Source organism: Brachycentrus maculatus, unplaced genomic scaffold, assembly GCF_059751285.1.
Source record: "Brachycentrus maculatus isolate JH-2025_06_01 unplaced genomic scaffold, ASM5975128v1 h1tg000326l, whole genome shotgun sequence".
Taxonomy (NCBI): Eukaryota; Metazoa; Arthropoda; class Insecta; order Trichoptera; family Brachycentridae; genus Brachycentrus; species Brachycentrus maculatus.
The window spans coordinates 1,328,597-1,341,433 of NW_028281075.1; the positions used below are offsets into that span (position 1 = coordinate 1,328,597).

At 30.0% G+C, this 12,837-nt stretch overlaps 1 protein-coding gene across 1 annotated transcript; it reads left to right on the top strand.

Annotated features, from left to right (window-relative positions):
* Positions 1-8: 8 nt before the first annotated feature.
* Positions 9-12,764, top strand: Thor (eukaryotic translation initiation factor 4E binding protein thor). Its single transcript, XM_088268612.1, has 2 exons — positions 9-335; positions 10,868-12,764. The coding sequence occupies exons 1-2, from the start codon at positions 194-196 to the stop codon at positions 11,077-11,079; spliced, it is 354 nt and encodes a 117-aa protein (XP_088124738.1). The 5' UTR covers positions 9-193; the 3' UTR covers positions 11,080-12,764.
* Positions 12,765-12,837: the final 73 nt, after the last annotated feature.

Here is a 12,837-nt window from a genome sequence, read left to right on the forward strand (position 1 = left end):
CACGCTGCGCAGTTGCCCGATCACAGCCGCAGAGTCACAGCGTGTCGCGAGGAGGTGCCAGATAAACAATAATATTATCGGCGCGATTATAAATATCGCCGTTACGCAACCGCCGCGTTTTTCGTTTTAGAAGAAAGCATTGTCGGCACGTTTTAGTGCTGCGTTCGGTTGGAAGTAGAATTGAACCAAGGAAATGTCGGCTTCGCCCATCGCTCGTCAAGTCACCCAGGGACAGTCCATCCCGTCTCGCAGGATGCTGGTCACGGACCCTTCGCAGATGCCCGACGTGTACTCCAGCACTCCCGGGGGCACCCTCTACTCCACGACTCCCGGAGGTAAGGATGACAAAGAACCGCGCTGTCGCTCTTTACGTTATTCGTTTGTTTTTGTTTTGTTTTGTTTTTTTTAATCTTGAATATATATTTTTTATATTAAAAGCATTGTCAACTTTGTGGTATCGTAATACAGTATAACACTCTCCTTATCATTCATACTTCACTTTGTGTAATACCACATTTATAAACACTTATTCGTGACTACCGGTTTCAGAATAATCATTCCATCATCAGGTCATTGAAATAAAATTATCACGGTTTGACATTTGTACATTTTTTTTCTACAAATTTTATTTTAATGACCTGGTGATGAAATGATTATTCCGAAACCGCCAGTCACGAATAAGTGTTCATAACAGTGGTATTACACAAAGTGAACGATGAATGATAAGGAGAATGTTAGATATTTGTGTTTTTTATTATTTACAAAAATACTTCAATTTCATATTATTTCTGTGATCCTAAGCGGGTCATTATTAGAAATACATATCAAGTTGTGGTAGAATAAGTTCGAACCGAGAAACTCCGACTTAATTCCTACAAACGTGTTATCATTTAACTCTGGCGACTTGAAAAGTTAATCTTTTCGAGCAAAGAACGAACATATCGGCAGTGAAAAAGTATTGAAAATTTTCGCAATCAATTACTAGATAAATTCTCGTACAAATCAAATTAGTCACGAATATTCAGCGCGAAAAACTTTTCTCTAGTTTCCAGTGACCAAAAGTTTGAGAACAAAGATTTTGGGACCAAAACATTTTGCGCAAATTGTACAATGCATTTTGTACGTAACAAGTTACTTTTACAAAACAAAACACTTTTTTTATAAAGTTTTTCTTACACATTATTATTATTAAGCGTGATAATACATAATAATAAATTGGAAGATTTAAAAAAAATCGACAGACTTACACGCATGGGAAAATTGTTGTTTTTATTTTTTTTAATAATGCAGCAATTTCACCTGCAGCAATTTATTAAAAAAACAGTAATTTTTCTGTACCTCTTTTATCGAATTCTTAAAACAGGTTTATCGATTGATTTTTAACACAACATAACTTTCAAACGCCATCTAGTCCTGTCATAATCAGCTGATGCTGCGCGACGATCCAATGGAAAAGTACCATAGACATAAAAAAAGCAGTTTGGCTTACTCATAAATTCTCTTTGGAATTTTTGACGTCTGGACAATTGATGCCGGTAGGATAGGGGGAGGAGAATATATTTTTTGTTAGGACTTTTCGTTACAAGGTCAACAGGATAACATAACAAGACCGGTAAAAAAAAATAAAAAAATAAATGCTGAAAACGATGAACTATTTGCTGCTTTTACTTTTCTTTGAATTTGTTAATAGAAATATATTTAATTTTACAAATAAAAATATTAGGTTTTATTTAAACCTATCTAGATGGGAAATCCGCCTCCGTAGTGTAATGGTCAGCATGCTCGGCTACCGCACTGGAGGTACCGATTCCCAGGGCGGCGGTCAAATAAATAAAAGTGATTTTTCAGTCTAATATTTATTCAATATTACCCTGGACTGGTACCTGAAGCGGAGAGCTGATCACCTTTCCTTCGTGTGTTAACGATCAAGATAACACTGCGTTTATACGATGCAGTGCCCTACCATTGGCGTGCGGATAAGGGTTTTTAAATAAATAGGATATTTAAAAATGGCGAATCAAATCAGTAATTTAGTACAATGAAAAATGATTCAGTCATGTAAACAATGACGTGGTTTACAGATTTTAAAATGCAAATTGTTATTATCAGTATTTTTTAGTATCGAGTGGTATCAGTTTTGACCTAGCTTGTAATAATGTAAAATACGCATTTTATAAAATCTAGATAAGGTATTATTTAAAAAAATGTTTATATATATATATATATATATATATATATATATATATATATATATATATATATATATATATATATATATATATATATATATATATATATATATATATATATATATATATATATATATATATATATATATATATATATATATATATATATATATATATATACATATACATATATATATATATATATATATATATATAAATATATATATATATATATATATATATATATATATATATATATATATATATATATATATATATATATATATATATATATATATATATATATATATATATATATATATTTATTTATTTATTTTATTTTATTTTTTTATTTTTTTTTAATTTTTTTTATTTATTTTCTTTTGATTATTTTTTTTTAAATTTTAAATTATTTATTTTTTAAATAAAATATATATAAACAAAAGTATTTTTTTGACATTTAGATAGAAACGTAATACGTATTTACAGCCTCGTAGAGGTAGTCAATAGTAAACCTCAAAAAATATATTTATTCGTTTTTTAGTGTTTAGAAGTGATTTCAGACTTAAAAATATACTTTATTTTCTGTACTTTTAAACTTTACACAATATATTTGTTTACATTGTGACGTTAACTAACCTTAGCTAACTATTGATTTCTCTATTAGTATTTTGTATTTCGTTCACAAGTGCGAATCTGTGCGTAATTTCTTTGATTGTTTAATTGAACGTCTATCTTAATAAAATGCATTTTTACTTTATCACATCAAAGTGGGCGTGGCGGGTTGGTTGCCCATTATTCTAGAAGCTAATTGAAGTATGAATGCTTAGTTATGTATATCGTAATATTAGATATTTGTAATACAGTGAGACGAATATTATTCAATTGTAAATCCGAGTACAGTAGTATGGCCATGAAACGCCTCTTATATTTCATATATAGCCCTTTGGTGCGTCATCCACGATTCAAAACTAAATTTACTTATTATTATTGCGTACAATAATAGGTATCGGCCATTTTAGCTGAATGATGGTCAATAGAAAATAATTTACCAATCTATGTCGTATAAAAAAAATCAAGATATTGTTTTTGACCATTATATCTAAGAAGGTCCGCCTCCGTGGTGTAATGGTCAGCACGCTTGGCTACCGTACTGGAGGTCCCGGTACGTTTTGAAATTGGCGACAACCATTCGCAGACCGGTGGTTGGGAAACGCTGGCAAAATACACAATTAGTTTACTTTATTAAATATGTGCATTCCCATATGCATACTATACATATTTTTACGTTTGATTTTTTCGATGTTTATACACTGTCAACACGATGATGGAATAAATAATACCTATTTGAATAATAATCGTCATACAGTAATGTGTATTTTGTTTATACATATTATTTGCTATCGTGTTGCATATTTATATACATACTTTAAAAGCAGCCACGTTTTCATTTGATGTTTCATTTGAGCTGAACGCCATTAAGATAATTTTCAGGGCCAGACCCGTTAGTGTGTCTGGCTTTTGGTGAAATGGTATTATTATACATACCCAATGTAAATGTGCGTATTTTAAATATTGTTCATCTACGCATTCGAGTTTTCGAAAGTATGCAGCTGAAATTGAGAAAATTATGTGTTCATAAAGCAGCTGCCGTTGTTTATAGTCTACATCGTACTATTAACACATTGACTGCCTATGTCAGCCACCGATAGCCGACACAGGGCATTTCAATTTTCATTAGCGCCTCGTTGGCCACCGGAGGCTGACACTTTGTACCTTATATCGTGGTTATACTGGCAAAAAACTTTAACTCTAAAATCCCGGTTTGAATAATTCCTGTAATATTCTCAATATTATTATATTTACTTTGTGGTTAGTCATTTTTACTTTTTTTTAACAAAAATGTTGATAATATTAGTATAAAACCACTCACCGAGATTTTTATGTCTACCGGTTTCGAGACGTACCCGTCTCTTCGTCAGGACAATCACTACCACAGCATGCAAACAATACCACCCTTTAGGGTGTTATTGTTTGCATGCTATGATATCTGATGATATAAGATACTGTGATATCTCGGTGAGAGGTTATATACTAATATTATTAACATTTTTTTAAAAAGAAAAATAAGTAAAAGTTCCTGTAATATAAAGCTTATAAAATACCCGCTATAAAAACTCAATGTTGAATTTACTTTTAAAACCACATTAATGTGACATTTCCATCTTCTCAGTGTATTTTTCCAGTTTATAGATCGTTGAAAACTATATAATGTGCATCATTAAGTCAAAATAGCATATTTTTGAGTTAACGTTTCTTGACAGCACACACGCGATATTGTCAATATAAGGTACAAAGTGTCAGCCAACGGTGACTGACATCGAGAGTGTGTTAAATACCTACTCCATTTTTTATGTCAAACCTGCATTAATTAATCGTGGCAAATAATATTGCTGGGAGTGTTTTTAACATGGTTTTAAAAAAAAATATTCCGAGGGCAATTGGTTTTATTACTTTCAATTTTAAATAGGGTATAATTAGTTTTATTTGGACAAAAAATCCTCATGGATACTACTTCATGACGTAAAAAAGCGTTTGTGAGCACACAATAATTAAATTGACATATGCCTTTATTCCAGAAATTTACTTAAAGTTTAGGAAATTTTATAGCAGGTCAAAAAAACTGGACCTTCTTTACTTACAATCTACCAATAAAGTTTTTAAAATTTATTCATTGATTTGTGTAAAAGTTTATCTGATGGTTAATAGATTTATGGATATTTTTTTTATCTATATTTACATTACATCAATATAATGTGATGTAATGTGATAGTAAAAAATCTCTTATGATGAAGATTAAAAGTTCTGCTTGTAATTTCTTAGAGAATATGACGATTTTAACTGAATTAGGTAGGATACGAACTCCTGTTCGTATCCTAGGAGTTAAAAATAGGGCTAATATATTTTTTTGATGGACTTTTACAGTATCCAATGTCAAAGGCAAATGTGAATACGCGCAATAATATCGTGGGGACACTGGCAAAAAATGGTAATTCGAAAATGTGCAATTTTGGCTTAGTGATGCATATAATAAAGTTTTCAACGTTCTATAAGCTGGAAACATATACTTATAAGTTTAATTTGTCATATCTATGTGTTTTTAAAAGTTAATTCAACTTTATGTTTAATAGTGGGTCTAAAAGCTTTTAATAACAAGGATTTTAGAGTTAACGGTTTTTGCCAGTACACCCACGATATATTGAATTTCAAGGTCACATGTTTATCAATATACCTCCATACCCATTATTACTCATCGTAAACACATGTAGCCCTGTTTGCAAATAGTGTGTGCGTTACATATTTCCTTTGTTTTTTTACTGGACTGTAAAGTTGATATCAATGTGGTATAGAAGTGTTCAGAGTGACGACGCAAGCCTTTGTTCGGATGACGATTAAACTTATCACCGTATTAGCGAGTTACTTTATTGTCTCTACTAGATAAAAGTGTGATTTAATTTATTACAATGAAGATTGGAAACATTGCTGTTATGAATCAGTTTTTTAGCACTAATTAATCGTACGTAAACAACGTGAATAACAATATTATTCCGTCATTCTATGTCAACAAAATGAACATTGATTTGCACATATCGGCAATAATTATCTATTATTGCACGTATACGTCGTAAACAAAATAATTTATTGAGTACTTATTTTTATATGAATAAATCACCTGTCATATTTTTTGTTTGAAGTATTTTATATATCATATCCATAAGAAGTAATTACATTTAAAAAAAATAAATATTTTTTTCTTAACAGGATTCAATAGATGCGATAAAGTAGTTTTTGAAAATAGAATATAGAATTCTGGGCATTTACATAATCTCCGATCTGTAATCGACTGGTTTAAGTGATCACTTTACTAAAATAGTAACCTTGCCTTATTTTTTTTTTTAATTTTAAATAACTCTTTGCGAGTATTATGTTCATATTGAGTTCTGAAATTCCCTAAAATCGTTAATTTCCTTCCAGTCAAATGAGAAATTGTCTTATTTTGAAAACATGAAAATTATAAGCTGACGAACCTATTTTGGTTCCGACAGAATGCGCTAACTTTAGGTCCATTATAAAATTTCCTGAAATGTTTTACAAATTTCGTGAATTTCGTCATGAATTTGAGTTTAAATTAAATGAATTTGGAATGAAAATAAACATAATTAATATAAGAATGGTATTTAAAAAAATAACAGACGTATAATACATACTATAAAATACGGCAACATTGTTCACGTGACTTCAAATAATGGACAATCGTAGGGTCGCGGTCCAATTATGTTTTTGTTTGATGCGGTCCAATGTTTTACAAGTAAACAACTCGAATCGAATCAGTTTGAACTGGTTTGCCAAAAATATTAGATATCGTTCTAAAAATCCAAGAACCGTTGAAGATTTTTGTTGGCAGTAGTTGCGATCAAGATAAATTGTACTATGAATATTCATTTATTTTTACTAACGTACTTAGAAGAAGCAAAATTCATTTAGGTGACCTGTCTTGATAATGATGTCACGCTGAGGAAAGTGTTAAAAAATATGTGCATATAATACGTAATGATTATATTATAATATCGTAGTCATACAGGAGAAAGTGACCAAGTGTATTTTTTTACAAAACCGTGATCATTGACTATTTGATATCTTACTAGCTTAATATTGCCCTGAAAAACGTCCCAAAGGATTTTAAAGTATAATATATTGACTTGGTAAAAATGACTAACTGCATTGATGTTTATTTTGTTGCCAAGCACAAGTTACTTAAATGGCCCTCCTGAACATTTTTCGTTTTGGTAGTTGGTCACTTTCTCCTGTACGACTACGATATGTATTAATTAAACAACTTCTGGTTTGATTATATATATTTATATATATATATATATATATATATATATATATATATATATATATATATATATATATATATATATATATATATATATATATATATATATATTACTAAAATATGCTAATTATAATTAGCATATTTTTGTAAATCTTGGATATTAAATTTTTCTCGGTCGGTAATGATATATGTTTAACACAATGTTCTGGTATAATGCTATTATTTGGATTTAATTTACATAATACGTAAAATAATTGATTCGTTGAATTTAAAAAATAATAACAAATCAAGCACATTTTTTTAATGTGCTGCAAAATCTTTTTCAAGATACATTTAGCTCAATGGCGAGCGTGCTACAAATATATAATGTCTAAACTCTAAACTGATTTCAATGTCTCCGACTTTCGTTTGTTTTTTAAACGTCAAAATAAACAACTTCTGGTTTGATGGTGCCAAAATGATCATTTTAATTTAAGATCGGGCTATTAATATTTCAGAAATTATTAAAAATATCGAAGGATTTAAAAACAAGAAAAATCAAATACTTAAATTGGAGGGCAGAAATGATGATTTCTGAGATCCAATTCCAAAGGCAAAATAACGCGTTAAGCGCGTAGAATATTATGTATATGTATATTCAATAACTTTATTTCTATTCGGTAATGTGCAAATTTGTTTTTTCGGTAACATAAACTTTTATCTAGTTAAATTATTATTGATTCCGTAGTAAAGGTTAGACACCCGGATCCTTCTATTTTGCATCGCCAATATTTTAGATTGAAATCGAATATAAAGACAGTGATTTATTATTACAGAACGTGGTAATAATTTTATAAACGTACCCCAGATTCGGATACTTAAAAGTAAATTCAGTTTTTTTTTTAAATCAAGGACATGTCAAATTGTATAATACTATTGAAAATGAATGAAAATATAACTTCACTTCCCGTCCGAGCTGTAGCGTCGTTATGGCGGGACACGAGACAGGAATAAAATTAATTTCCAAGGGAATGGTCGACTTGTGCGTGCTTCTACCAAGTTTGCGATGGGTTATCTGTTTTTATTATTTTGTTTTATTAACTACGCAATATATTCATCGTAATGAATAAATGTGAACAACAACTGGCTACGAAAACATTCCAAATGACAAATCTATTAACTCGGTAAATACGAACAGTATGTTTATGGACTGAGACGTTTTTATCGAAACGTTTGTTTCTCAGTTTCTCAAATACCGGGAACTAGATTTTTATTGATATGCGAAACGTATGTGAATATTGTGTACATATTGGTGAAAACATATTTTCGGTGTGTCAAGGTTTCGTGAGTTTCGTGTGCGAGATTGAGAACCATCATAAATTAGATATTCAAATGTCATCCAGGACGCCGTCGAGCTAGATTCACGCAAATACCAGACAGGCCCAAGAAACATTAATTTTTAATTAAAATTTCACATGGTGAATACCACTATTTCTAAAATCTATTGACACGTGTTTTAATGAATCATTTTCAAACACCGTATGAAATTTAAGAGTTGTGTCCTTGGGACGTTGAAAGGTGAAGAGGAGGTTGGAGCTGTTTCTTATTTTTATGGACTATAGGGAAAGCTTTAGTCATTGTCGTATTGTTAGTTATGAGTTTATTATCATTTATATTTTTCTTTTCTTTGAAAAGATTGCCGTTTATTACTCTTTCTATTAATAATTTTTTAGGATTTCTACGTTATTGTTATCATATCGCTCACTCCTTTCAAGAACGTCATAAATCAAAATACTTGATTTTTCAGGAGAGCGATTTTAAAGTTTAAAAATATAACACAATGCATTAAAAATAAATATCAAGCCACTTATTGAACTTATTACTGTGCAACAGATCTTTTTAGGTAAAACCTGAAGGTTTTTTCTACATTTGAAAAATATTTTATTTATTTATAAAAATAATTAAACAATACATTTTCTTCAAAATGCAAAAACAACATTTTCTGCCCTGTAGCGGGTAAATATTAAGTTAAAAATATGCCTCTTGCTGGGATATAGTACATTTTTCTGGGCATTCCGAATACATGCACAACTGAAATTGACGATTTTTGTTTTATGACGTTCTTGAAAGGAGTGAGCGATATGTGTGATATTTAAAGTAAAAATGGATAGACAGATTACGACAAAGTTACTGCTGAATCAATTAATGGAAAAGGGCAAGAAATATCGGTAACCCTTACCTTAAAAAGTTTGTTTTTCAACTTGTAGGCCCTATGTATCTGTTCTATACAATTTATGTACTATTTTTCCGGAATTAAATTATGAAAGGGGTCTCAAAAAAGTTAAATTTTTTAAAGGAAAAATTATTTACAAAATTTTCTAAAGGTACCTACATATTTTTGTTCCTCGTCCAAAATCGAAGATCGAAGTTTTGAGTTTCATGTGGACTGCGGTAATTTTTTTTTTTAAACAAGGCAAGATTTTTCATTAATCATAATTTGAAAAGTAAAGATAAAACACTGCATTCAGAAAAATAAAATGAAAACTGACCGATTTATTTTATCCAACTTGTTTGCGCTCGTGAGTAGACAGAAATGTCCTTTTCCCTTTCGTTTTGTCAACATTTCCGTTTAGTCTGGCTGTTAAAATAACGCATGAAAATTTATAGGCACTTGGCGCAACTTAATTATGTATTCCGACAACTTCTTCAGTTCACGGTCGACCGGTCAGAGGCAGAAATAAAATTATCACGCTCTACGTATGTAAATATTATTACGTACAACGAATCTTTTGCGCGACTCAAGTCCACGTCAAATGTTGCATATTAATTGTTTAATTTAAAAATACGTGGTGCGCTGCGATGTATTAAAATTTTAATATCATCGATGTATGCAAAATAAACCATCAATGATGGTTTATTTTGCAATATGAATTTGTTTATTTATTTTGATGCAAAATAAACCATCAATGTAATATTTTGCCGCCTAATTTGAAATGCGACACTGTACGAAATTTGAATTTTCCCGCCGATAGTGTATAGTGTAAACACCAATTATTTTAGTTTTGGGAAGAAAATAGGATTTTCTCCTTAATGCGATTAGTACTTCAGCTTATTTGAAGATAAATCATTAATACCCCTCCTCCCGTCCACTAACCAAACGACTGCCGCGCGACAGTTGGCCAATGGTCACTAACATTTTGACAAAAGGGCCAGATGATTTTTAAAAAAAAACCTTAAAGTTCGGATGAAAATAAAATTGTTATTTCGATTATCCAACTTTTTTTACTTTGGGTTCACTACTACTATCTAATCAAATTCCGATTGATGTATAGTCTCGAAAAAGAAGCGGTTAGCTTCGAAACCAGTTGATATTACAATTAAGTTATAGTAAAATATTTATGGTGATTTTAAAACAAAGTTATATTTTAACTATGAAATAAAGCTGCTGGGAATTCACAACCAAATAACTAAACTCTACATATATATATATATATATATATATATATATATATATATATATATATATATATATATATATATATATATATATATATATATATATATATACATATATATATATATATGATTATATTTACGTATTTATTGAATCATATTTAAGAGTTCATTATAAAATAAAAAATGTCAAGTATAATTATTTTATAGTTTTCAATTTGAGCATTGTTTTATTATCATTATTATTTCTTTGAAAGATTTGTTTTTATGTTCACTTTTTTGATATAATAATTTGAATTATTATAAGGCATCAACTGTATATTAATAACATTTAAAAATATTCCAGGTACTCGCATCGTTTACGAAAGAGACTTCATGATGAATCTTCGAAATTCTCCGATCTCCAGAACACCGCCGCGGTGCAGCTTGCCCTCGGGGCTGGTTCGCGGGGCCCCGGCCTCGCCCCCTCGCAGTGCGGTACCCGCGCCCGCCTGTGTCGCTCCAGCGCCCACCATCGAAGACGCTCACATCGACGAACAGTTTGACATGGAATTGTAAACCCAGAACTGTCATACTAGAGTGGTAGTTTAGAGCTCAACCAAGCTTAGTGGGAATGCGTTGTTTGTGTAACAAAAAAAAACTATTGTGAATCGAAAGATGACGTCTCGAGTGTGGTGTTCGTAGCTTCTGCCGTAGACCATTTATACGCTTATTGGTTGTATTTGAGAATGATAGATATTTTATGTGTTAATGGAATGCGTAAAAGATCTTATGTAACTATCTGTGCAAATGTACATTTGTGAGTTTCTCAATGGAAACCTTATAATTGTTAATCATCAGCCTGGCTCCTCAATCAATATCACTAGTAAAATCCAGGCAGTGTAATAATAATTACCAAATATAATGCATTATTTATTGGGTATGTACGATTGAGCCAAAAATGTGTGTTTGCTCTTCATTCCAACAAACCTTATCTACGAACTTCCTAAGAATACGCCTCTCGGTGAATTATTGTATTATCGATTGCCACTCTAGCGTTTTATCTATCGTCGAGTAAAATCCTTTCTGGAATTTTATTTTAATTTTTATTACTTTTTTTTTAGTTGAAATAGCTAAGGTGTTTATATAAACATAATTCTATATAAATCTATCAACACGTAGTTGAATAAATCGCACATTACCTGTATGTACGTATAAGCAATAATTCATCATAAAATTTCAGCAATATTTGCCTTTTTTAAATATCTTAATAATATAGTGTATGAAAGCAATGGTCAAATATGTATTACCTAATACTTCAATGCTCGTGTTCACAGGAAGGTCAAGTTGTAATATGCATTTACTTATTTCAATTTAAGATATCAAAGAATTATAAATAAATACTAGATTCGCTACCGTAGTGAGCTATGACATCTCTTACTGTGAATATGAATACACATTGTATTGTTACCTATCCATTTATTTTTCTTCAATCAAATTCATATTGTGCAAATATGCATAATGCTGTTTAATTTTTTGTTGTTGTAATTTTGATGTTTATTACAGTAGAGTTGAAGATCATTGTTATAAATATGGTAAAAATGATTTAAGTACTGTGAAATCAAATAAGGGCGATTTAAAACCGCAAATAAAGCTAGTTTGCCGCCTTTTACTTAAATGTTTCAATTTTGTTTTCAAAATGTTCCAATTAATCAGCAGAAGTCATTTGATTTGCATCCATGTTTATTATCATTTATTGAATAAAGAAGTGTGTATTAATGTTCCTTTACAGATTTGGTAGGCGCATTTAAGGCCTTAAAAAAAATCAATATTCATTTACAAAATGAATAGATATTATTTCACTTAACTTGTAAGCTTTAAAACATGTTTATTGTACCATTAAGGCTGTGGAGACATATTAAGTGTTGCAATTCGTCAAATTGTTATTTTGCAGCATACCAAAACAAATAATTTTTGTATTTTCTCATTTTTTATTACTTGATTTTGTGATAACTATGTATATACTTTATTATTACATATAAGGATACAAAAAAATAGGTTAAGTGGTAAATAACATTTTCAAAATTTGTAAGAATTAAAAACATATATTGTCATTTTTTTAAAAATAATTATGATGTAAAACTGTCTGATGAAAATATATTTCTGAACATTGAATAAATATTTTGAGAATTTGCCATGTTAAATGAAAAAGATTTTAAAAAAATGTTGTATTTACTCTGGTATCAATAAAAATAAAATAAAAATTACTTGTGTACACCTTTATTTACTTATACAATATGATATAAAAAAAATCTGTATCAATGAATGCAGTGGTAT

Bases quoted from the DNA above. Each gene is read 5' to 3' on its own strand.
- Thor (XM_088268612.1), top strand. From the start codon at position 194: ATGTCGGCTTCGCCCATCGCTCGTCAAGTCACCCAGGGACAGTCCATC. The intron at 336-10,867 runs GTAAGGATGACA...AAAATATTCCAG, and splicing joins CTACTCCACGACTCCCGGAG to GTACTCGCATCGTTTACGAA.